Source organism: Pogoniulus pusillus, chromosome 5, assembly GCF_015220805.1.
Source record: "Pogoniulus pusillus isolate bPogPus1 chromosome 5, bPogPus1.pri, whole genome shotgun sequence".
Taxonomy (NCBI): domain Eukaryota; kingdom Metazoa; phylum Chordata; class Aves; order Piciformes; family Lybiidae; genus Pogoniulus; species Pogoniulus pusillus.
In genome coordinates, this window is record NC_087268.1 from 19,983,291 (window position 1) to 20,009,595 (window position 26,305).

At 41.8% G+C, this 26,305-nt stretch overlaps 2 protein-coding genes across 6 annotated transcripts in view; both read left to right on the forward strand.

Annotated features, from left to right (window-relative positions):
* The first annotated feature begins 131 nt into the window (after window positions 1-131).
* Window positions 132-5,570, forward strand: RHNO1 (RAD9-HUS1-RAD1 interacting nuclear orphan 1). Of its 3 annotated transcripts, none has more exons than XM_064143440.1 (3): window positions 132-435; window positions 1,910-2,164; window positions 4,819-5,570. In XM_064143440.1, exons 2-3 carry the CDS (start codon window positions 2,000-2,002, stop codon window positions 5,464-5,466), a joined length of 813 nt encoding a protein of 270 aa, XP_063999510.1. In that variant the 5' UTR covers window positions 132-435; window positions 1,910-1,999; the 3' UTR covers window positions 5,467-5,570. The 3 variants fall into 3 exon arrangements, with proteins under 3 accessions (XP_063999510.1, XP_063999509.1, XP_063999511.1); XM_064143439.1 differs by having other exon boundaries at window positions 132-333; XM_064143441.1 differs by lacking the exon at window positions 132-435 and adding an exon at window positions 453-600.
* TULP3 (TUB like protein 3) overlaps window positions 5,522-26,305 on the forward strand; it is a 35,766-nt gene continuing 14,982 nt past the window's right edge. The window contains exons 1-4 of one of the 3 annotated variants that reach the window (XM_064143436.1): window positions 5,522-5,613; window positions 17,909-17,960; window positions 21,357-21,519; window positions 24,709-24,885. In XM_064143436.1, the coding sequence (XP_063999506.1) occupies window positions 17,928-17,960; window positions 21,357-21,519; window positions 24,709-24,885 (373 nt within the window). In that variant the 5' untranslated portion in view covers window positions 5,522-5,613; window positions 17,909-17,927. Of the gene's footprint in view, window positions 5,614-5,666; window positions 5,965-6,292; window positions 6,308-17,908; window positions 17,961-21,356; window positions 21,520-24,708; window positions 24,886-26,305 lie in introns of those variants that run through there. The other 2 variants (XM_064143435.1, XM_064143437.1) reach the window with 2 other exon arrangements.

Here is a 26,305-nt window from a genome sequence, read left to right on the forward strand (position 1 = left end):
TTGAATTTGGCGCCCGACGGGTCGTTGGTGCCACGTGCCAGACTGGACCAATGAGATGCTGCAGACGTGAGGCAGGCCAATCGGCGGCGGCGAGGGTTGCGGAAGTACCGGTAGCCCGCGAATGACCGAGGCTGTTGGGAGTGGCTAGTTCTGTGCCGGTCCCGGCAGTAGGAGCCACGTTTGCCGCTCGGTCCGGTGGTGCCTATGGTATGGGTTCTGTCCCAGGACAGCTGCATTCACTCCAGCAGGGACAGCTTAGAAACGCGCTTCAACAGTGTCGTCTCGGGCAGAAATCACTGCGTGAAACAGAGCACCGGCCTCGGGTCGTCCCTCGTGAGTGAAGAGACGTGGGGGTTTATTGTTTATCGGTGTGTGACGGCGGCATTCGGCTGGCTGTGTGGAAATAGGCCAGGCAGTTGCGGTCTTCCGCATTTGGTGAGGGAATGTATTTTCCAGAGTCTGCTGTCTTTACGTTTTCTTGCTTGTAGTGAGCATGTTTTGAGTGGAAAGTTAAATAAAATGTCATTTCGCTTAAATAATTCCCTCGGTTGAACAAACAAACCCGCGCAAGACACGGTGAATACTAGAGGTAAATGACAGGTATGCTCTGTACTTAAAAACTTTTAAATGTCCGAAATTAAAAAGGTACAGGGCAGTTAGCAGCTAAAATGAGAAGGTTTCTGGTTATCTCAGTCCTACAGTATATAGTGGAATTACATACCGGGTTTATGTGTTAAATTAATAGAAGTTTTTCTGACTCTTAGTTCCTAAACCATTCTGTGTCTGTGACTAGACTGACTAGATATTGAGCTAGCGTGAAAAAGTTATTCTTGAAATACTTATTAAATAGCTGACTTGCCATAGCTGGTTCAGTAGGTCAACTGTTCCCATTTCAATGTCTTGAGATTTTTCTTCTGCAGTACCGGGTTCAGTTTTGGGGCCCTCACTACAAGGAAAACATTGAGGGTTTGGAGGTGGTGAGGGGTTTGTCGAACAGGTCTTAATGAGAGAAGCAACTGAGGAAACTGAAAATGTTTAGCCTGTAGAATAGGAGGCTGAGATGAATCCATTGCTTTCTACTCCGTGAAAGGAGTTTGTGAGGTGGATATTTGTCTCTGCCGCCTAGGAACACGCGATGGGATGAGAGGAAATGGCCCTAAATTGCACCAGGGGAGGTTTATGCTAGCTGTATGTGGCCGTTTGAGCTGATTTTCTAGCTCAGACACAGGGAAGAGATGGACACTCCAGGGATAGCCCATATAATGACATATAATGACATATAATGACAACAATAGATAAATTAATATAATTTCATTGGAGCATCAAGAGCTTAATGTCTAGAAGCACAGCTTGTTCTCCCCATTTTTCGCTGGCTTCTGCTGCTTTGAGCTGCGTCTGCCTATCTTCCCCGGCTGCAGTTTTGGCTGCTGCTGCTGCCGTTGCTGCTTCGCCGCCGTGTGATCCCTCCCCCATCTCTTCTCTAGTAGTTTATCTCTCTTTATACTTACACTATAAGAAATACAATTTAATCTTTCCCTGACTTTAAAAAAAAAATGTGTATTGCGGTGAGTTTATTCTCTCCTGGGGAGGGATCCTCTCTAACCCGGGACAGAGTAGAAACTCATTGAAAAGGTTCTCAGGATTAGAACAGGCTTCCTTGGGTGGTGGTCGAATCCCTATTCCTGGAGGTGTTTCAGAGATGCAGAGATGGCTCTCAGCATGAATGAAGCTCTGGAACATTTATTTATTCTGCTGTGCATTTCTAAATCTACCTGAACTTTCAAACACGACTGGTAGGAAAGAGACACTGTGTAGAGACTCTGCATGCCATACTGTTACATAAATGTTTTACTAGATCTAAGGTTTTCAAATAATTTTTTCTGCAAGACCATTTATTTGCCGTTTACAGATTTGAGGACACTTTAGCATCTCCTTGGGGTGCTTTCACTTTCTCTAGCAAGCATCATGACGTTTCAAAGTGGCTTTACTGTAATTGTTGATGCCTCCGAAGAAACGTATCCACAAGATCCCGAAGACAGAGCTGGTATTCCTTGAAAGGCCACGAGAGGGACCCGTCCATTGCTACGAAACTGCTCTACTTTCAGCCAAGAATCCAAGACGTATGCCTACAAAACCTGTAGACCAGAACACCTCTGCTGACTGGGTTGGTACAGAATATTCTTTTGCCCTGTGTGCCACAGCAACTGGTTTCACGATTTCTCCTGTATGTCTCCACAGAAACCTGTCTGTTCTGGATACTGAATTAGTAGTACAGGCCTGAATTTATTGCAGCTGTCTAAAACATAAGTGCCTTTGAGTTGCTTCACGTTCTGACTACTACCACTTAGGTCTTGGTTATTTGAAGGCATAAAACACATATAGTGTGTACTGGTTAATATTTATCTTCTGAAAAATTAATTCTGAAAAAATATTACAGGGAAAACACTTTCCTATGGCATCTGAAAATTGTGCACATAATAAACACTAGGTGGAATTCTTCTATTGGCTTGCTGCTTGAAACAACTTTTGAACACTGAATGTCATATTTTGAAATGTTATGGGTTTAAATCTGACACTGCCAAATTTAGAGAGCTTTCACTTCAGGATTATTTGTCCTAACCTGTGTTCTTTTCCATTCTGTGTGTTTTGAATAGCTGCTCTCCATATCACTCCATATCTGATGGGCTCCTTTTCTGGCCTGAAAAAAATTATTCTAGGGACTGTTTGCAGTTTTCTAAGATACTTTTTACATTATTTAATTTAAAGATTAAAAAAAAAAAAAGTGAAAGTCCCCCTTGGAGCAAAAAGGTGCTGCAGACTGTTCCTGTACAACAATAGTCATCATCTACAGGACTTTTGCTTAAGCAGTATTGGTGCTTGATGCTCTGTTCTTCACAAAGCAGGCTCAGTAAGTGTGGTTTCAAACCTGCATGAAATTCCTTTCTTTCTAGTGACCTGGAATTATTTTTGTGCTGCCTTAACTTTGAAGCAGAAGATGACTGTGGGTTTTTTTTTTTCCCATCTTTTTTTTAATACTTGAGGGAATTAGCTCTGTGGCTCCTGAAACACTAAGTGAAATAATCTGCTTTGAACAAGCATTCTTTTTGTTTGGAAGAGGTGGAAATGGGCACACTGACATTAATCCCTTTAATTTCAAACATACAGTGGTTCCAAAATGTATTTAAAGATACTGGTACTGAAACTGTTAGGTATTTTTCCACTGAAAATCCTGGTATGTTTGTAACTTGCTTCAGTAGCAACTGATTTTTGTCTCCCCTCTTCTTATGTTATGTTATTTATAAGTTTTTCCTACCTTCTTGACTGCTAGGCTCCAGCATTGATAAATCCTGCCCTACATGTTTTCTACAGTTGCATTACAAAGAATGTGAGCAGGAGGTTGAGGGAGGTTCTTTTCCCCCTCTACTCTGCCATTCTGAGGCCTTATCTGGATTGTCGTGTCCAGTTCAAGAGAAACTGGGAAATACTGGAGAGACTCCAATGGAGGGGGCTGGGACATCTTTCTGATGAGGAGAAGCTGAGAGAGCTGGGGCTGTTCAGCCTGAAAAAGAGCAGGACCTTATTAATACGTAAAGGGCAGGAGTCAAGGGGCAACAAGCACAGATCAGAACACAAAGTTCCACCTACATATAAAAAAAAAAAAAACAACCAAAAACAAAGCAAAAACACATTTGAGGGTGCTGAGGTACTGAAAAGACTACCCAGAGAGGTTGTGGAGTCTTCTGTATGGCAGACTTATAAAATCTCCCAGAATGTATTCCTGTGCAGCCCAATCTAGGCAAACCTGCTTTAGTGGGGAGGGTTGGACTAAATGTAACTCTGTAAAGCCAGGCTGGTAGGGGTTGGAAGGGATCTCCAAAGATCAGAGTCATATCCTCAAAGTCAGTGGTTCACCTGTGTTCATTTCTCTCTTTTCCTGCATGAAAGCTTTGCATTCAAACAGTTCAGCTGTACAGCAGACCATCACTATATTTAATTAAATTGCACTTAGTTTTTTTGAGGCATTATGTAGTAATTCAGGAATCTTGAAAGGGATCTGTAGTTAACATATCTAGAACCCAATTTAGTGTGCTCTACTGAAAAGCAAATTGCATGAAATAGAACCCGACTCTTGCTGTTGACACTTGGATAAAGAGTACTGTAATAGAAAGATTTACAGGTTTTGAGTAAGAGATAAGATTCTTTCAGAGAAATATATAGAAATAAATATATAAACTTTGACCATCTCCTATAGAAGCCCAGTCTTAGAAGTGGCCTTTAGGTGATTTGTTACTTCAGAATAACAGAGGTTGGAGCAAAGATGCTTTGAGGAAATATTGTGAAACCTGTATTAACTTAATCTAAGGTGTTGGAGCTAAATGCACATTCTGTAAGTAATTTCGTATTGCTCTCAGTTCAACCTCTGGAGGTACTGAGGACATACTCATGGAATCTATTCAGAGTTATGCTAAGGCACATAAAGAAAGAGGATCCAGTTTTGTAAATGTTTCAAATCTGAAAGACTTAAAAGAAAAATCCAACTGTTGTCTGCTTCTAGAAAACTCAAATCTTTAGTTTGTTATAATTTGCCAGAGCAGCTTACTTGCATCTCAGTCACTTTTTAGAGAATGGCAGAACAGGATATTGAAGTTTAGAGGTGTCTCCTGCTTAGTAGCCTGATTAACAGATTTGTGGTGCCACAGATCAGATTACCTGCTTCATTAGCATGTTGGGAGGAAAATGAGGTAGGTGGGAGTGTAGAACCAGGTTGCAATTCTTTTGTCTGGAGAAAATTACTTATATTTTTTTCTTTCCCTTCAGGTGTGCCCACAGTTTGACACAACCAAGTCAGTGGTGTTGAAAGTACAGCAGAAGCAGCACTGTGGTCCTCACAAGACCCAGAATAAGAATTCCAACCACAGTTTGCTTCATGCAGGAGTTTGTCAAAAAGCTGTAGCCTGCAAATTTCTACCTTTAACTTTTGAGAATCCAGAAGGATTTGCAGCCCACCTGTCAAATCATTTGAATTGTACAAGGAAGAACAGCCAGCCCAACAAAAGGACAGCAGCAAAAGCCAACATCCAGGTGCACAGTCAGGATACCTGTAGAGAAATACTTTTGTTACCTGATCCCCAACCTGTGGAGCCAGAAGTCTTTAGTCCACCAGATACAGAGACGCCAGAGGTGGCTTCTGTAAGGAACCATAGATGCAGCAGCACTCTGCCAAAGAGAAGTAGCCTTATCTGGCATCCAGAAAAAGAGCTGGTATTTGGTATTGATCCCTGTGGGAGAGGGGAATCAGCAGCAGTACTGGTTACGGATACTCCTGAGCGTGAGTATGGAGTAAAGGTCACTTGGAGACAGCGGCCTCATCAGATGAAATACCTGCTGGAGAGGGGAAAGTTGAGCACTGCTGACATACTGGTGAAGGCGAACCTCAAGCTCTCAAGGAGGCAGGCTAAGGTCTGACTTGGTTGGGAGCAGTAACATTATCTATTTGGTTGCATCTCTGAACATAGCAATGTTGCTTTTGAGGATGACAAGACAAGAATATTAAAGTATAAACCGTGAAACTGCTGGATGATCCTCTTCAGAAACATTACAGAGGCGTGTGGGGTATGTTCTTGAGCGTAAGGGTATCTTGGGCTGGATTTCCCTGGAGAATGGGCGACTCTGCAGAGAGCTTTCTAATGTTAGCGACTTCTTACAAGGTCTGTCACTGCAGGGCCCTCGGAAGCAAGCGCGGGAACGCAGAGGGCTCGGCCTGTAGCAGGCCTCGGTTTGCGCATGTGCAGGGCTGGGCCCTCCCCGCCGGGGGCCGCCGTGGCCAATGGGCGGGCAGATTGTCGCGCCTGTGGCCAATGCTGCCGCGCTTCGGCAGCGAGTTCCGTTGCCAAGGGGAGCGGCGGTGTCAGGCTGGGTGGCGATGGAGCGCTCCAGGGACAGGGGTGTCCTCTCCAGCTGCAGGTGAGAGGGGCCCGGGGATGACGGGACCGCGCGACCGTCTGGCCCGGGGTCCGCCGTGTGTGGGGGGCTATCTACGGCCCGATACCGCGCCTCGGTAAAGGCAACCCGATGCGGCGGTTCTCGGTCTGGTTCCCATCTTTGAGCGGGCGGGTGAGGCTTCGGGTAGGCAGTGTTTCTGACAGTTAAAACTGCCTGGGCTGTGGCTGCCCGGTGTTGGCGCAGCTCGACGTGGCATCATCACATCAGAAGCAGCGGCTGGTACCGGGCTGAGGGGCCGCGGCGCGGCCTGGGCGGACAGAGGGGCTGTACTTACCTGTGTGCCGGCCCCGCAGACTGTTAACAGGTAACCGCGGGGTAACGTGGCATTGTCCGTCTGGGAGCTGCGGCGACGGCAGGCACTCAGCCACTGGATAAAACCTATCTGACGTGTATTCAACAGTATATATTGCGCACCATCCAAATATTTGCATGTTAAATGGGTCTGTGAGCTTTCGGTCTATGCTGCTTGTTTCTAGGCATTGCTGCCCATCGGTTTTGCCCCGTTACTCTGCTCTTCTGAGCCTTATGAATTTCATGATTTATGGAAGCGTGCTTCCACATGCCTTGGCAAGAAAGAGAAGAATATCTGAAGCAGACTTAACTGATGTAATAGGAAAAAACTGAACTTTGTAGTAGAAATATTGAAAAGAGGGGTTGTGCACGTGGCACTTAGGATCATATAATTGTTTTGGTTGGGGAAGACCTTTAAGAGAATCAAGCCACAGCCGTTATCTAACTCTTCTAGGTCTGGTGCTAAACCGTGTCCCTCGGCACCACGTCTGTACCTTTGAAACACCTTTGTGGGTGGGGATTCAATCACTTCCATGGAGCACCTATTCCAGTGTTTGAGAACTCTTAACTTGAATAGCTCAAACCTGCAGCTATTTTAAATTAATATGGGCAGGCAGCAAGAATTTGGCAGAATTAGTGTGTTATAAAAGCCACAGGAAAGAAAATTGTATGATTTTTGAATGGAGAAGGGGAAAGCAAGTAAAGAAACTTAAACTTACAGTAGTTGAATTATAATGAACACATTTTAGAAGAGAAATGCCATGCTCTTGATGGTATTAGTTGACGAAGAAAAGAGATGATGGAGTTGGAAAGGATCCACAAAAATGCTCTGAAGCAGTAGGAGACTTCTTTACATGTACCAATTCTGAAATGTTTTTTGACAAACTGGTGATTATATGCACAGGAATTTCCTTGCACAGATAACAGGCATTTGAGAGAGCTGAAACTACAGGGCATGATGCTGCTTTTCTGTTAACAATTGTAATAGTGTCTTTTTTTTCTGTTTAAAAAACTTGAGTTTGTGTACTTTCATGGGTGTCTCACACAAACAGCCTTAACAATAATGGCAGTTCCTGTGACAGCTGCTTCCTTCCTACCTACAGTTTATTAAACAAATTATCTGTTTCTTTAACTCTTTTAGTGTTGGTGGGTAAAGAAAAATAGAATAGATGAAACTAAATAGAAGTGCATAGTTTTTAAGTAGATACTTAAGGTCTGTTTTTTAGGTATCTGACTCTGAAATTAAAATATTCACCAGCACTATAATAAAATGCAAAAAGATAGAAGGCTGTATTCTGGAGAGCCACAAAAATGATTAAGGTAGTTGAACATATTCCTTATGAAGAGAGACTGAGGGAGCTGGGGCTTTTTAGCTTGGAGAGGAGGAGACTAAGGAGTACCCTCAATAATGCTTGTAAATATGTAAGAGGTGAGTGCCAGGAGGATGGAGCCAGCCTCTTTGGTGGTGCTCAGTGACAGGACAAGGGGCAATGGGGGGAACTTGAGGCATAAGAAGTTCCATGTGATCCTGAGGAAGAAGTTTTTCACTGTGAGGGTGACAGAGCACTGGAACAGGCTGCCTGGGACGTTGTGAAGTTCTCCCTTCTGGAGATATTCAGGAACCGTCTGGATGCGTTCCAGTGTGAGCTGCTCTAGGTGATGCTGCTCTGGCAGGGGGGCTGGACCAGATAATCTTTTGAGGTCACTTCCAGCCCCTGACATTCTATGATTCTTGATCTTCTTACCACAAATCACTCATTTAATTCTTAGAATTCATTTGGTAAGATAATGTGGTTTGCATAGAAAAAGTAAATGTGGTACATAATTACTGGGGGTTCATAGCAATGAAGGTGTACTACCTGTAAGGTTTAGAAATGTTGCACCTGAGAACCAGCTGACAACTTTTTTTTTTTTGCCTTTTGCTCTGCTGTATATTGTTCATGAGGTGGAATACCTTTTTTACTGACCAATATGTAAAGCACATATAAAGACAGGGACAGAAGTGAAGGGTACAAGTGAAAAATAAATGTGCATGGTTTTGTAAATATGCTGTGGGATACCTGGTGATGGATAGATGGCTGAGATCTTGGATTTGGGCTATCTCCAGAATAGACTGTCTCTTGAAACTCTGGCATTGTGTCAAGTTATTTTCCATTTCAGGTGGCTGAAACCAAAAATGTTTGTTAATTTTAAAGTTTGATTGACTTTCATGAACGTATGTTAAGGCACAGCTGCCTTAATACTTAAGAAAATAGTAAGGTTGATAGTTCTATGTCATAATTTTGATAAGTGCCATACCTTTTCTCTTCATTCGGGAAAGTTCTTTCTGAGGCTTAACATGAAATCAGATAAAAATAATTCTAAATCATTGTAAGCTTTTCAGATTTTGAGAAGAGAATCTGGTTCTTACAGCAGTATGTGTTTTAGAGTCTTGGAGACTGATGAATTTCACCTTTTGTACACTAATTTTACAATACACAGGAGTACTTAAAGCTTCCCACATGCTGACTTCAAAATGTGCTTCAGCTTGTGAGTTGCAGATGTCATGTATAAAGAATAAAATCTTCAAGGTACAAACATTTTGACTGAGTCTACAGATGTTACAAAACTGAGTGTCGTCTACAGTGGTTTCCCTCATGCTTCTTGGGTGACTGGACATGCATGAGTTAGTAGTTTGTGAACGTAGGAGCTCTGGTTACTTCCTCAGTGTCTTCAAAAGTTAATGAAGAAAAAGGGCCAGTTGTCAGTAAGATCAGTTTTAAAAAGATTGAGCCTGTGGCCTGAAAAATGTTAAAGAATTTCATATATTTTCTGTCCAGCCAAAAGCCCTTTTGATGTTTGAAAAACCTTAGTGTATTTGAGCTTGTAAGAAATCTTGGTGGCTGCCAGGCTTGACTATTTTATATGGGTGCACCTTAACTCTATTTTTTGGGGAAAAGGACAGAATACTTTTCTAATGTTTTTGGCTATACCTGTAATCCAGAGAAGTCCGTTAGTTCTTGGGGATTTTTATTTGTCTGTGGGTGGCCTTCTTGAAATTAACAAGCACTGTTTTGTAAATAACAGGATTTACAATTCCCCAAATCTTAGATAAAAGAGAATCATCTTAATATCTTGTTTACTTCATCCCTTTTAAATCTGAACATTAGAACCAAGAAATCTGTCTAAAATGAGATAACTGTCTAAATATATTATAAATACATCTGTGGTGTGCTCTTAGGAGTACAGTTTTAAAAGAGAAGAAAACCTTTTCTCACTTCAGCTTGGTGCCACTGCTGTCAGTGTGAGTGAAGGAGGCAATCACCTATGGCATAGACAGTAGTGACAAGGGGAAAAGTAGCAGTATTGTTATGCCTAGCATACTATTTTAAATTTACTCAGTAACTCCTATTCTTAGAACAATGGAGAGCTGTCTTAAAGGTGAGCCTTATTTTAATTGTCTTTTCAATTTCTATTGAGTTATTCTTCCACCTCTTCCAATTTAGAACTACTGACGTTACTAATGACCTATCCTTGTAGAGACAAACATTATTTCTGTCTTTTGCCCTTTGTTTTTGATTTATTGGTATACCATCCATAGAGAGACAGGTACCCTGATTTCAGCATCATTGTGATCTTTTGATCTGTGAAAACCTTTTTGCAACCAGACTTGCACTGGAATAGCTCTCTTCTCTTGTCACTGAGGCATAGTTGGATGATCTCCAAAATAGAACTGTTGATTGTGTTGTAATTGGGTCATAGGATGAATTCTCTTCTAAGTGAATTTGTTGAGAACTGAGACCTGTTATCGTGGATTACTGCAAGAATGTGTGGCTGTAGTGCTAGTGTGGGTTACAACATATTTTGTGAGATGTTAGAACTCTGTTTGTTGTTTTAGAAGTCTGTGGTCTCTTCTGTACTTCTTGTCCATACAGGGTTCTTATGTGAAATCGGGGGGGGAGGGGGAACACCAAGACTGTAAATCTAGCAGTGGTATTTTTCTGAATCACATGGTCTGGGATGGAAATTAAATTTTACTGCTTCCATTACCTTAATGGCCACACCTTCCAGGTATATCCCCCCTGAAAATCTGTTTTTGAGGCAGAGCCATCAGAGTTTTCCCAACCTCATCTCATGTGAAAGACAGTCTAGTCCCTTAATTTTTGTGACTCTTTGATGGACTTGCTTCAGCATGTCTCTTTCTTTCTTGTGCCGAAAAGCTCAGAACTGGACAGAGCGCTCTTCAGCACTGGTGAGACCACATGTGAAAAGACAAGTAGGATCACCTTCCTCAATATGCTGGCAATGCTTTTTTGAAGGCCCAGAATGCTCTTGGCCACCTTTTCCTTGAGAGTGCATTATTGGCTGATGGTTAACTTATCCACCAAGACAGTATCAATCTGCTTGTGAAAAAGGAATCTCATCAGACAGTATACGCTTTATTCTGTCTCACCCTAATTCAATCTTTCTCCCACAAACCTTTCATTTGTCAGTGTTCTGTTAATTTGATAGCAAGTTCCTGTTTAATTTGCCTGTCAATCCTATTGATGATTCTTATTTCAAGGTATGCATGTGTAGGTATGTAACAGCGCAGAGTATATTCCATTCAACTTGTGATAGGATAGTTTTATATTAGAGGTGTGTTTTGCTTCCAGATATACCACTTTGAAGCTGAAGTCAGAGTTATTCTTCTGAGTGATTATTTCACCTTGCCTACCATATTCAATCACTGGAACAAGAACTGTGGAGGAAAGAGAAGCTTGTGTCTCCCAAATTGATGAATACTTTTCTGCTTTAACTTAGATGCAGTTAATGAAGAAAGTTCTAGACCACATCACTATTTGGCTAGTTGCATTTGGCATGTGGAGAATCATGCCAAAATAGGTGAATTCCTTTATGCCAAATATTGTATGTTCTTGCTGAGCTGTTTAAATCTGTGTAGCCTCTTACTTCCAGGTACATTTCCCTTTTTAAGCATGAGTTAAGTTAATGGAATTCCTGTGTTCCGCAAATACGGAAAACATGGTTCTGTAAGGACAGCTTTGGTTTAATTAATTGCTTTCTTGGGTTTAGCCAACAAAAATAATAGTTAATCTGTTTGTGTTTCATAAAGAAACAGTTTTATGTAACATGTCACATTGTTTTTTCTCAAATTCCTTTCTTCTGCAAGCTATTCCTATTGCTCTGAGTTGTTGGGCAGCCATTCTGCCACAACAAAGGCAAAACATATCTCTATATATGTATATACACACATGTACACACACTGTCTTTTAAAATACATTTATATATTCTGCAGAAAGCCAGCATTTTCAGTTTAGGGAAGGTAGGATGGAGTGTTTTGGTTTGCAGTGGTTTTGTCATGCTTCTAATTCATGTAACTTGAAAATTCTACAGTCCTACTTGAAAAGTCTACAGTTTTTAAAACTCAGAAGTAGATAAAACAGAAGTTTTAAAAGGAATAAATTGTCTTTGCATTTCTTTAGGATCATCTTTTGTAAGCTGTAAATTGCTCAGATAGTTGCTGCAAGTTATTCGCAGGAACATGCAATGTGTAGGGGATTCAGATGTGTTTTAAAGTGGAGTAGGACATACAAATCTGGATGCTTATCTTTCTACTCTGCCAGTCCACCCTGGTCTGACAGTGGACTTTATTGTAGTTATTAGGTCATTTAATACATGTTTTCAAATATTCTGAGGTCCCATTCAATCTGTGTCATGTGAAATATAATTGCTCTATTAAGGCATATCCAAGAGAGTCTTATTCACAGTAATTCACTTTGGAAAATTTACTGGTAGTTAATTTAATTATGGAGGAAAGAATATTCAGTGTTTGCAAAGAAATCCCATTCTTTTGCCTTGGGAAGGCAGAAAAAATTGCTAATCCTTACTCTTAGGGATGCTATGTTAGGCAGTTTCCCAGAAATAGCTGATTAGTTGTCAGTTGCAAGGAAAGCAGATGGGACTCCTCCCTTTTGTGGATTGAAAGATACATTACAGATGAGTTTTGATCAGTTCTCAGAGGCAGCATTGCATATTTTGTTTGAAATACATATTTTAAAAGATAAAGGATATTCTTCAAATTCGTTTCAGGAGTATTGCCGAAAGACATAACTGCTGCCACCCCGTTATTAAAGTGTCCTGCAAAGGAAAAAATTAGTTAGGTGAGCTTTGTTAGATTCCTGATATAAGCAGTCCTCTGTAGAGTGGGAAATGGTGTATAAGGTATTGGAAAGTTTTGGACATACGTGGATGAAAATGTTTTTGCATTTGAGTTCCTGTAAAGGAATTAGAGCAACAGAAACACCTAAAAACTTAAAGTTTTTGATTGAATCCTTTCCCTGGAGACTCTACATGCATTCCTGTGCGAACTACCCTCAATGATCCTGCCTTTTGGCAAGGGGGTTGGGTTCAGTGATCTCTGGAGGTCCCTTCCAACCTCTAATATTCTGTGATTGCTAATATTCAGGTTAGTATTTCCATCAATGTTGAAAGACTGTTAAAAGAAGAATTTACATGCTGGACTAACAAAATACCAGGCTTGTTCGTATATGCTAATCTGAAAATCTAGTCCACATTAAAATGAACTAAAAGTTTCTGCTGGAAGTTTGCAGAATAGTTGTAGTTATCTGAGAAACTTGCACATCTGCAGGGCTATGCTTGTTTAGGAGTGAACAACTAAAGTACTTCTTCAGTCATGCAATTGTTTTGGTTGGAAGAGAAAACCATTGAGTACAACTGTTTACCTAGCACTGCCAGATCACAACCATGTCCCTCAGCACCACAACTCCATGACTTTTAAACTCCTTCGGTGATGGTGACTCCAACCACTGCTGTGGACAGCCTGTTCCAGACCTTGACAAAGCTTTTAGGCAGGAATTTTTTCCTAATATCCAACTTAAACCTCCACTACCACAACTTAAGGCCATTTCCACTTGTCCTATCACTTGTTACTAAGGAGAAGAGACCAGTCCTCAACCTCGCTCTAACTGCCTTTCCAGGGGAATGAGGTTTCCCCTCACCCAACTTTTCTCCAGACTAAAAACTCTCAGTTCTCTCACCTGCTCCTTTTAAGTTCTCTAGATCTTTCACCAGCTTTGTTGCTTTTCCTGTGGCTTTTCTTGCTTACCGTGCTTGTTGCCTTTCTCTCGCAGCTGCAAACTGCCAATTCCTTGCAAACTTTGTTCTCAGTAAATCTTTTATTTGCCTCTTTACAACAGTAAAGCATTCCATGGGTTATTAGTGTGCCATTTGGACAGAAAAGGAAGTAAACCATGTAAAGACAATGCCTTAATTGCATATATGAAAATCTATGAAATTAACTCATTAGTTTGTTATTCTGAAATTGGCTGTCACGCAGCTTTAGTGGATTCCTGAGCTAGTGGATTCTGTTAAATAAACAGAGGAGTTGGTGAGTAGAGTCTTAAATAGTGTGCTCGACTTCAGTATCTGGGAAGAGAAAGATCATGATAGGCTACTTGAATATTCTCAGTTCTTATTTATCAAAGGTAAATGAGCAACTCATTTGATGGTTGTGGGGTTTTTTTCCTGCTTTGAATTTTGTTGTAGCTATGGAAATGCTGCTTATTTTTCCTGAATATTTAATTTATCTTACTTCATGCAAACCCTCCAAACAGAAAACAAAAAGCAGAGGTTTTGCCCGGGCGTGCCCAAGAAGCACTTGGATGTTACTGGTCTGTGTTAGTCCCATCTGAAGGAGAATTTGTGTTTAAAGCCCGCGGCACTGTAAGCACACTACTTGCATTCCTTAGTGATGAGCTGTGGTAGTGACTGGCACAGCCTTTTCCTGTAAAGTCTGTAACAACACCAGCCGTGCCGTTTTGTATTAAAAAAAGAAAAAAACACAAAAAACCCACCCCACCAAACAAAACTAAAAAAAAATGTTTAAGAGTTGTGTTTGTGGGGGAAGCTTTGTTACACTTTTGTGATGACCAAGAACTGAAAGGAAGGTTGCAGAAGGAGTAAATAAAAATAGTGAAGTTTGTCAGGGGTTTGGAATCTATGTATTAGAAGCATATTTGAGTCTCAGCAGAGTGGCTGGAGATGAGGCATTGGGTAATCTGTGTTGCAGAAGTTTTCAGACCTGCCATTGACATCATGTAACTTTATTGCAGTGTGGGTAGAAAATACTAATTTGAAAAAGAAAACCTGGAGATTTCCAGACATAATACTGTGTTTGTTTCTTTTTACTTCTGAAGAAGAGATTGACTATAATTGTTTGGGATGCATTTTCTATTACGAAATAATTAGGAATTCATTAGGAAAAAATTAGGAACCCTGTCTGCCACAACAGGCTCCTGGCAAAGCTGGCAGGTTGTGACTTGGACAGATTCACTCTGAAATGGGTCAAGAACTGGCTGGAGGGCAGTGTCATGGAGGGCCTGTAGGCCCAAAAAGAGGCTGATTTATGCCTATGCATGCCTGGACATGTTTTTCTGCCAGGACCCCTGGTTGTAAACAGGTTCTGTAAGTCACACCCAGCTTGTGTCTCCCTGGGGTAAGCCCATGTGATCCCCGTATTTGGGAAAGTCCAGGCAAGGTAAGGTTTGGCTAACTGCCAGCCTGATTGGTCATTCTAGTGGCCAAAGAGGCCATGAATCTCAGCCCATATTCAATAAATAGGGGTGCACAGGTAAACAGTGTGCTCTGACTCACCTGCACAGCTCAGACATGTGCTCTGACCCTCACTTGCAGCGCTCAGCTGCTCAGACCCCCACATTCAGATGCCATTGCGTAGCTCCGATGCTCAGAGGCTCAGACCTCATGCTTTGACTCATTCGCAGCTCACCTGCCTATGTACCTTAGATGCAGAGTTCATTTAAGCCTGCACATATATATATACATAAGGACCCTACAGCCTCCTAAGACAGCTGTGCACATCTGCACGCTATTGTGCTATCAGGACCAGATCCTGCATTGCCTTTGCCTACGGAGCTCAGACTCCCAGCAGCCACACACACTTTGCATGCCCGCTGCCTATCGTTGCCTGGTAAAAGCCACTGCTGCTGAGATAACCAGGAAGCAGACCCTGGATTGTCTACACACACACACGGCCTGCTAGCCGTGAACAACTGTGCCAGAGACAGCATGATACCCTCCTCAAATCCTGCCAGCTGAGAATTCCTGGACACAGCATCCAGAAGAAGCCAGCAGCACCAAAGGCAGAGATAGCCTCTTCGCCAGGAGAACAAAAGTTAGAGAAAACCTGTTTCCCCACAAACTGGGAATATTTATCCTTTCCCCTCAAGCCGGGAAGATTCCAGCCTCACAGGCAGAGACCCTGGAGAACTGGACATTAGACATAGACTGTGACTGCCCTGGAAGGTGATTAATAATTAATAAGAATTGTGAGTAAAAGCATTAATACCTCTGTAATATAAGTTGCCTCTGCCATAGAGCAGAAAGAGTTTCAGCCGTTTTGCTGGGCAAATAACTTAAAGATCCCAAATGGCAGTAAGCTGCAGGGAAAACTCCTCTCTCTGTTTATAGTTTGAATTTTTGCTAGTTGATTAACAAATTCCCTGTACATATCCTAGATTGTTTTCATAACCGTGTACCGAACTTTAATATTAATATACAGTGGTTGGGGGTGACAAGAGTTCAGAATATTGAATTTAATAAATATATTTTTTAATATACAATTTATATTGCCCCAATTAATTTCTCCTCTCCGCCAAATAGTCATAGGTACTGGGAATGCCCCCTCTGCAACAGTCAGGGCTCAGAGAGTGGTGGTGAATGGTGCCACATCCAATTGGCAGCTGTCACTAGTGGTGTGCCCCAGGGCTCAGTCCTGGGCTCCGTCCTGATCAATATCTTTATTGGTGATCTGGACCAGGGGATTGAGTCCAGCATCAGTAAGTTTGCAGATGACACCAGGCTAGGAACAGATGTGGATCTTTTGGAGGGTAGGAGAGCCCTGCAGAGGAGCCTTGCCAGGCTAGATGGGTGGGCAGAAACCAACAGGATGAAATTTAACAAGGCCAAGTGCAGGGTTCTACACTTTGGCCACAACCCCAAGCAGTCCTACAGGCTGGAGACAGAGTGCCTGAGAGTAGCCAGGCAGAGGGGGACCTGGGGGTGCTGGTAGAGAGTAGCCAAAGATGAGCCAGTGGTGTGCCCAGGTGAGCAGGAGATCCAATGGCATCCTGGCCTGGATCAGGAACAGTGTGGCCTGTAAGACGAGGATATTCTTTCCCTGTGCTTATCAATGGTCAGGCCACACCTTGAACTGTGTCCAGTTCTGGGCCCCTGCATTCAAGAGAGATGTTGAGGTGCTGGAATGTGTCCAGAGAAGGGTGATGAAGCTGGTGAGAGGCCTGGAACACAAACCCTATGAGGAGAGGCTGAGGGAGCTGGGGTTGTTTAGCCTGGAGAAGAGGAGGCTCAGGGGTGACCTCATTGCTGTCTACAACTACCTGGGATTGGTCTCTTCTTCCAGGCAACCAGCAACAGAACAAGGGGATGCAGTCTCAAGTTCTGCCGGGGGAGGTCTAGGCTGGATGTTAGGAGGAAGTTCTTCACAGAGAGAGTGATTGGCATTGGAATGGGCTGCCCAGGGAGGTGGTGGAGTCACCCTCCCTGGAGGTGTTCAAGAAAAGTCTAGATGAGGCATTTAGTGTAATGGTCTAGATGACTGGATAGGGCTGGGTGCTAGGTTGGACTGGATGATCTTGGAGGTCTCTTCCAACCTGTTGATTCTATGCTTAAGCAGTGTCCGCTGCTTGTGACTTCACATTATTGGACATTTCTGCATACCTAGACCAGACAGAGAATCTCATGTTTAAACTGAAATTTTGGTTAGCCCAGCTTTTCTGCACGCTATCAATAAAATATGTGGCGTTTCTCACTTTCCTATATTTAGTATCTTCTGCCTGATGCTTCTCTCTTCCGGAGATGTTTATGTCAAAGCTTTGTAGGAAGGAAGTGTGCAACTGTGACAGACAGCATGTGTGCCCACTTTTCAGTTAAGCTTTTCCCTTTGTAGAGTTAACTGCTCTAAATTGCATTTTATGTTATTAATTCATAATCATGCTAAAGGAAGTGGGAAATATAAGGAATTAAAAAAACAGACTTCTTGTGAAAGTCATTATGAAACACCTAGTGAAATAAGTATTTTTTTCCATCTCTAGAATTAATGTCTGGTGATGCAAAATACAAATTCTCTCTGATATTGTCAGTAGTTCTGGGCAGTCTGGCATGAGGGGGAAATGGTATATGTTTGACTCTAAGAAAAACTTTAAATGCAGAGTTAATTTGGAATTGGATGCTCTATGAAGGAGGAGAGACATTAGTGAATTACTTTGAACTGTGTTAAACCTTCAAATGTTAATTGTCTCATAGCCCATCTCAATAGTGCTTCGCTACCTTGTTCATCAGCAATGGAGCTTTTTGTGTACAAAATGTTTTCAGTGTAGTTTAATAGGGTGATTAAACTATAGTTTGGTCCTATTTATGACAGAATAGGAAATAATGCCTTGTAACTTGGTCTTGTCACAGCATAAAAATTACATCTTAACAGGTGTTGACTGTGAAGTTGTAGGCTGTGACTATCCTGTACTCTTACTATGCAAACAGTTAACTAGCAATAATTGATTTGTTTCTTTTCCTTTTCCAGCATCTTTGAGGATGAATGCATGAAACTGCGACAGCTGAAACTAGAGAATCAGGTAAAGGACTATGCTGAAGCCGGCTGCAAAAAAAAAAGAAAAGAAACCTTAGCCATGTAGAGATGGGAGAAGTGGAGCCGAAGTGCTAACAGTGCTCAGTCTACAACAGAGGTCCTCAAACTTTTTAAACAGGGGGCTGGTTCACTGTCCCTCAGACACTGTCAGGGGCCAGACTGTAGTTTGGAAAAAAATAAACAAATTCCTATGCACACTGCACATATTTTATTTGTAGTAGTGCACAAAAAAAACCCAGGAAAAAGAATGCAGTATTTAAAATGAAGAGCAATTGTAATCAACAAAAACAAATAATATTTCAGTGTGAACTATGGGCCTGCTTTCGGCTAATGAGATGGTCGGTGTTAGGTTCCATATTTGTCACTGCGAGTTGTAGCAAGTGATGCAAGTGTTCATCAGTTAGTCTGGATCTGATTGGAGATTTCAGATGTTTCATTTGGGAAAAAGTCTGCTCACAGACAGATGCTGCCAAAGATGGCTGCAATTTGCAGCATGGTTCCTGAGATTATGATATGTCTCCGAGGGCAGAGATGCATAGAAGTAACTAAGGCTGCTTGATTTGAATTCATCTTTCAGTGAGTCATAAGTCTGTAGTTTGGCCAATTTGGTAAATAGGGTCAACAGAAAATGGGTTCTGGAAAAGCTGTATGTCCTGTTCATGGAGACAAAGCTCTTTAATTTGAAACTCCTTTTGTAACATTTTTAGTACATCCATATGTGTTTTGTTTGGAAATGCAACTGCTGTTTTTTCTGCAGACAGGTTTTGAGTTGTGGGGAGATGGCAGAATTTTCCTTCCTTTACTTGGCTAATGAGCAGGTCTAATTTGACTTGAAACGCTTTCACATGTGAATACATATCACAGATGAGCTTCCCCTTTCCTTGAAGTTGTACATTGAAATTGTTGAGAAGCTCTGTTGCATCTGTCAGAAACGCAAGGTGTCATTTCCATTCTGCATCTTTCAGCTCTGGTACTTCTCTGTTTTTAGAAAGCATAAAATCATAAACCTGTGGAAGTAAGTCATAATATCGTTTCAAAACTCTCCCTTGACTCAGCCAACGGACTTCTGTGTGGTACAGAATATCTGCATAGGCACCATTTAGCTCAGACAGAAATTCCTGAAACTGTCTGTGGTTTGGTGCATGAGCTCTAATGAAGTTAGCACAAGAAACCACAATTTTCATGATAGAGTCCAGCTTCAGTGATTTACAACACAGTGCTTATTGGTGGACGATGCAGTGTATGGCTATTGGATGTGAACGGTTGCGTTTGTCTATCTCTTTGTTAATGCGTGCAGCCATTCTTTTCATAGACCCCACCATGCTAGGAGCACCATCAGTTGTCACACTGAATAGTTTACCCCAGTCCAGCTCCAAATCATTTGTAGTTTGGCAAACTTTCTCATAGATATCCTCTCCTGTAGTTGTTCCTTTGGTGCGTTTCAGTGTAGCAAGCTCCTATGTGACTCCGAAAGAATCATTTGTCCCACGAATGAAAATTGGAAGTTGTGCAAAATCATGAACATCATTGCTTTCGTCGAGTGCCAATGAGAAGTAGGAGGAGGAGGAGGAGGACGGGGCGATGGCGGCGCGGTTTGTAGCCGAGAGGTGCCCCATGGTGAGGGGAGGCGGGTCGAGGACGAGGTGCTGGTTCTAGCCCAGTCCCAGTGGGTGCTTGGGGGGCTGTGGAGGCCGATGAGCAGATTAAGTGGCAGGAAGTGGCTGCTTGGTTTCACCCCCAACCCCCGGGAGGGGTGGGGTGTTGGGGTTCTGTCAATACTGGCGGCCGGATTGAGGACTGTAGGGGGCTGTATCCGGCCCGCGGGCCGTAATTTGAGGACCTCTGATCTACAACATACAAACATGGCTAACGTTTTTCTTTAAAGCTGAGACCTATCGCACATGGCCTACTAAGGCAGAGGTACCAAATAATCACTAGTATGGTGCTGAACCTTCAAGGGTGCAGGAGTGGAGTACAGGTTGGAATCTTCCTGTTCATCACAGTTGTAGAAATAATACTGAATTTAGTAGTCTTATTAATCTGCTCTTATATTCATCTGAAACATCTGACTTCGTACGTCACTGGAAACTCATTAGAACTAGAGTTGGTAGTTTGCAGTCCTTTAATCACCCTGTATGCTGATCTTCAGCTTTTTTGTGCTGCAAAGGAAACATTTCTGAGAAGTACGTCATACCTGGAGTTCACAAAATCCTGAACAGATCAGAATAATTTGTATCTGCTATTTATTGAATGAGTTATATATTCTGATGTCCTTTCTAAGAACTATCTACATTTTGTATTGTAATGTATTTATTTTTATTGTAACACAGAGATGGAGGAAAAGGCTAGCTAGAGAAAATACACAAACAAAAAATTCCCCTTTTTTTTTCTACTTCATTTTAAGGGACTAAGTCTCAGAATCCATAGTACTGAAGGTAAGGCTGTTCTGCCACCTTATGTAGAGAAAATGAACTGCTACTATCAGCTCTGTCAGTGGAGTTGTAGAATTTTTCCATGACAATAATCAATGTAGTAGAGAGAGATCTTCATGAAACAAATTACTGTCAAATTATATTGTTTTGATTATCCAGAAGTTCTTGCAAGAAGATCTCCCAGCAGTAAAGTGCATTTTTCTGTACAAATCAGTATTATCCCATGGGCTTGGCTGATGAAACCAAATGTTCTATAAAAAAGAATCAGCCTGGTAAGCACTGCAGTGTTTAAAAAACTGATCTAATAGAATCATCATTTAAGTATCTGTGGAAGTTGTTATATACTGTACTGACCCCCAGCTCAGTGTATCTTGGAAGAGTAATGTTCTATTTTTTAACAGTTAGATTTACTGTTCTTTCCTTCCAGTCCTGAATTTCATGTAAAATTTTTGCAAGGTAGATAAATTTTCCTTTTACTGGAGTAGTCCTTTATTTTAATTACTGTAGTTTCCCTCCCTCCTTCTCTGCTCCCCACTCTCCCATTTTATCTCTCAACTTTGCTTTCTGTTTCTTCTCCCTGTAAGAAAAGTCTTTAGAGAAATCCTGACTGTTTCACTGGAATGTAAATTTTGGCTATATTTGTCTGCTTATACTGTGGATTGCTGCAGTTTAGACTGAATGAAAGGAGTTAAAATTATCTGCTGATGTTTGCAAGATAGACAGAAAATAAGCAGGTATCATCACCTATCAACCACTGGTAGAGAATCAAAGGCTCTATCTTGCTCTAAAGACACAATGGTATCCATGTGTTGCATGTCTGTATGTGATTACAAGTATTTCAAGTTTGTTGGAGCTTATCAGTGACACATCATTGCCAATGGCTGAGGCATGGCTTCTGCTTTGCTGGATATGGTTACTCATCCTTATTCTATGCTCTTTTTATTTCACAGAGAGCACTTCTAGAGAAGAAGCAGAGGAGGAAACGTCTTGATCCTTTGATGGTACAGCCAAATACAGAGTCAAAGCTGCGGAGGTCAAAGCCCAAAGGGTGTGAGGAACAGATTCCTTTAGTAGAAACTCCTCTTCCTTTCCAAGACAATGTTATTTTACATGGTAAGTAATCAACCTGCTTGTCACAGTGTTCTCCAAAATGCCAGTGCATGCATTGTATGTCTTGGCTGGGCACCTATGTTGTTGTGACAATGGTCAGTTGATAAACAAGATTGATTCCATAACTTTCTATGTAGAGAAGTAGAATTGTAATGCAATATGCTTGTAATTGTAATGCAGTATGCTTGAGCAGTACTGAGTTGCAAAACAAAAAATGCTTACCGTGAATTTTGTGACAGCTGAGAATCTTTGTGTGCCTGTGAGTAATCTCTCCCTTGCATTAGACTAACAACAACTGTAGAGATGGTTCAGGAACTTCTGTAAAGGTAAAGACATATAAATGCAAAATAAGAATCTAATGAAGCTGTTGGGTGGAAAAAGGTAAATAATCCAATGGCGACTGCCTGTGCTTTTTTTCCTAGTGTCATGGTATAGTCCATCTCAAGATTTTGTATAATTGAATGATAAAGTAGATAGTAAGAAAACAGAAGTCTTTTGAATGTTGAATTTATTTCTTGCTAGTTTTTACCTCATCTGTTGTTTTCTGTGGGCTTCAGTGAGACAACTGAAACATGATAAACAAACTGTAGTGGTTCAGAAAGTCAGAAGCATAAAATATCTGAGGCAAAGGTAGTAACTTGGTGAGCTGAAAACATTACAGTAAAATCGTGTCCTTTCTGTTAGGAGTGAAAAGAAATCCATTAGTGAGAGTGCCGTGGGACTTATATGTCACAGTGAGGAAAACAGCAGCAATGAAACCTCTACATTCTAGTGAAAGTGTCAGTAATTAGTTTGAGAGCCAGGATGCCATCAGCATATCAAGAAAGCCACAGGAAACACCTTAAGACTTTGGGATGCATACTGTTGCAAGATGTTGAGATACCACCATTATAGTAATATGGAATTCACAGTATCACCAAGGTTGGAAGAGACCTCATAGATCGAGTCCAACCCTTTACCACAGAGCTCAAGGCTAGACCAAGTGCCACGTCCAATCCTGCTTTGAACAGCTCCAGGGACAGCGACTCCACCACCTCCCCGGGCAGCCCATTCCAGTATCTAATGACTCTCTCAGTGAAGAACTTTCTCCTCACCTCCAGCCTAAATTTCCCCTGGCACAGCCTGAGGCTGTGTCCTCTCGTTCTGGTGCTGGCCACCTGAGAGAAGAGAGCAACCTCCTCCTGGCCATAACCACCCTTCAGGTAGTTGTAGACAGCAATAAGGTCTCCCCTGAGCCTCCACTTCTCCAGGCTAAACAATCCCAGCTCCCTCAGCCTCTCCTCATAGGGCTTGTGCTCAAGGCCTCTCACCAGCCTCGTCACCCTTCTCTGGACACGCTCAAGCATCTCGATGTCCCTCCTAAACTGGGGGGCCCAGAACTGAGCACAGTACTCAAGGTGTGGTCTAACCAGTGCAGAGTACAGGGGCAGAATGACCTCCCTGCTCCTGCTGACCACACCATTCCTGACGCAGGCCAGGATGCCACTGGCTCTCTTGGCCACCTGGGCACACTGTTGGCTCATGTTCAGGCAGGTATCAGTCAGCACTCCCAGATCCCTTTCTGTTTGGCTGCTCTCCAGCCACTCCGACCCCAGCCTGTATCTCTGCATGGGGTTGTTGTGGCCAAAGTGCAGCACCCTGCACTTGGAGCTATTGAACACCATCCCATTGGACTCTGCCCATCTGTCCAGGCTGTCAAGGTCCTGCTGCAGAGCTCTTCTACCCTCCAACCCAGCCACATCTGCCCCCAGAATTGTCTTGGCTTCAATTAAAACAGGGTTAATTTTCACGAGAAGCTGGGAGGGGCCACTGCTAGGATAGCTGGAAGAAACCAGCAGATAGGGCTGAAGTCATGGCCCTTGTATAACGGGGAGCTGGCCAGAGATTTGAGACAGTTGCCACTGCTGGGGACAGTGGCAGCAGCATTTGGGCAGTGAAGAGTTACATTGTACATCGCTCATTTCCTGTATTATTTTCATTTCTGTTTTCTTCACTTTTTGTATTAATATATTAAACTGTCCTTACCTGAACCCACAGAGTTTTTCTCCTTGCTGTCCCACAGGGAAAGGGGCAGCGGGGGTGTGAGCAAGTGGCTGTGTGGTGCTTAGCTGCTGGCTGGGGTTAGACCAGAACAAGAATTAAAGTAGAGAGTAAAATTTAAAAGCCCCAAACAAATCACTGATGCCTAGTTTGAAGAACATGTATTGAAGGATGTTATTCCCTGTTGTCGTAGTGTTTTTCTTCTTCTCTAGATGTCTTGCAGGATCATAGGATGGGGAGGAGAGTGGTGATGTGGATTTTAAGCATTTATGTGCTTAAAATAAGTTTGGTAAAAGACACTTTTTAAGTCAAAAAGTAAATGAGAGAAAAGATAGTTTTGGTTGTTTTTTTTTTTTTTTTTAATTAAGGAACTTGAGTAATACCAAAATTATGAGAGCAAAACAAATTAAAACTGTTTCTTCAATAGCTTCCATACTTCCAAAGCTTCCTCAGTCCAAACATTCTGCTACAATGTGATAACAGCAGAAGACATGTGAGAAATAGGTGACTAGATAAAGCAGTAAAGTTTGAAAGAGGAGAACGGGGAAAGCAAGAAATCCAAAGATAGAAGTACACTTACATGTTGTGTGCTACACAAACGTGTACAAAGTGTTATGCCAGACCCTGATGTGAAGACATCTCCATTAGTTATGATGTGCGGTGCACAGCTGTATTGTGTGTCTAAATGTGGAGATTTCGTTTCTACCAAAATATAGAGGGCACCCATTTACTTTTTTTTAATGCCCATGGCTGTGGGTCTTTCGTATTCATTTTGTGGTGCTCACTGTAGAGCACTCACTTATTGGCACAGGAGCGAACCAGGAACACGAAGGAAAAGCAAATAGAGTAGTTGCCCATAAATAAAGCAATGTGCATGACAACCACTACTCATTTTAGTTGCTTAAGCCCTTGCAAAAAAGTAGGTACAATCACTATATTTATAAATAGTTAAACTGATGCCTAATGTTTAATTTGGTGGTCTGTGCTAGAGTCATGCATGGCTCCTCCCAAGACTTCTGAGAAGAGTTGAACATCAGAGGATACATCAGTACCTGATAGATATGCTTGAACAAAGGCAGACAAAAAGAATTATCATCCTGGGATGTGTCCTTAACTATAAAAGGCAGACTTGAGCTTTTTGTTTCATTACAGGCATTGATGGACCAGCTGCTTTCCTGAAATCAGAAGTGCAAAATTTTGGGACCAGGCTCCAGACTCTACCTGCTGAATCTTACAAAACAGAAGGCAGCACAAATGAGGAAAATGGTGATGAGTCTCTAACAAACACTGCAGGAAAGCCAGATCTCCAAGAAATGTTGCATAAACAAGGTAACAGTTTATATAATACCCAGATAATGGGTGTTAAAGCAGCATAAACAACATCTAAAGATTATGAGTAATCATGAAAAAAAGTCTGTAGGATATTCTAAATGCAGAGCTAGTAAATTCTGCAGCATGTAGAAACGCATAACTGCAGGTCCTTCTGATAATAGTTGGGATACACCAGTTATGTTCTAAAGGTTTTATTAATGTGCTGTATAAGTTCCAGCTCTTCTAAGGAAGTTTGTGACAAAAGGCTGTATTCATATTTTGCTCAAGTTAGAGGTACTTTAATTCTAGGCAGATTCTATCTAGATATGATGACTATGTTCACAAGATCAGAACCCTCTATAGGCAGGAAATTCCGTAATTTAAATGTTTAGGAGACTAACAGCAAAGGTGCTCTTCCTAAGTCAGAGGCTGTCACAATCAACAGTTTCAGAGTTTTATATTTAGTAGTTATATCTAAATGAGCAGTTTCCCAGTGGAGTATCTGTCTCTTTCTTCCAAATATCCTATGTTGTTGCCAGTACCATGGGCTACGCTTCTGTTTGCATGCAGACTAAGCACTCTGCAGCAAAGTATTGGCTGGTGTTTAATATGGTACACAGTTTGTTTTTATTTTGCAGAGTCTGTCTCCCAGAATGTTTCCAGTACACTTTTGTGTGTTAAGGTACTATCACATATAGAAGTACTTCCATTCAGTTGTCAGATGCAACAGCTGCTTACCTATGGATAGCAGCATTACACAAAAATGAGGAAAGAAAGCAGGAGATAATATTTAGAAACTTCAGAGGCAGTCAGTGGGCATAGAATTTTGCGATTGGCCAGAGCCTTTGCTCTTTCCAAACATGCTTTGGAAAGTTTACTGACAGGTTGTTAAGACTACCTTTTTCTGTTCCATCTCAGCAGTGTCTGTTCTATGCAGTGTCATGTCAGAGCACTATTGTAATGCTGATTCTCAAAAAATAATTCAGCTTAAGAGGCTGAATGCGTTCATTTTCTGTAGTGCTCTATGTGCATTTTCATTCTACAACCAAATGAAAGAATGGAGACACAGTTCCATGTGGAAGGAAAGACCAAACCAATATGTGTATAGAAACTCTTTATAAATGTCTCTTTCCAGAGTTATTTTAGTTATATACCCACATTAGCTTAAGTTTAAGTAAATCCTGGAACTACCTAATCTGCACTTCTGTTTTTAAAAATCAAACCTTCAGTAGCATTTCTGAGGTCTGAGTTACTGATGTAAGAACAGGATACAAAAGTAAGGGGAAGTGGTAAAGGATGTAAATTGTAGAGACTCCAGCACATTATACTGGATTTCCTTTTTTGTTTTGTTCTTAAGGCACAGAAGGCTTTTTTCTTGTAAAAACAGGCAGATTGAATTCAATGACAGCATATACTAAGCAATATGTTGCATCATGTA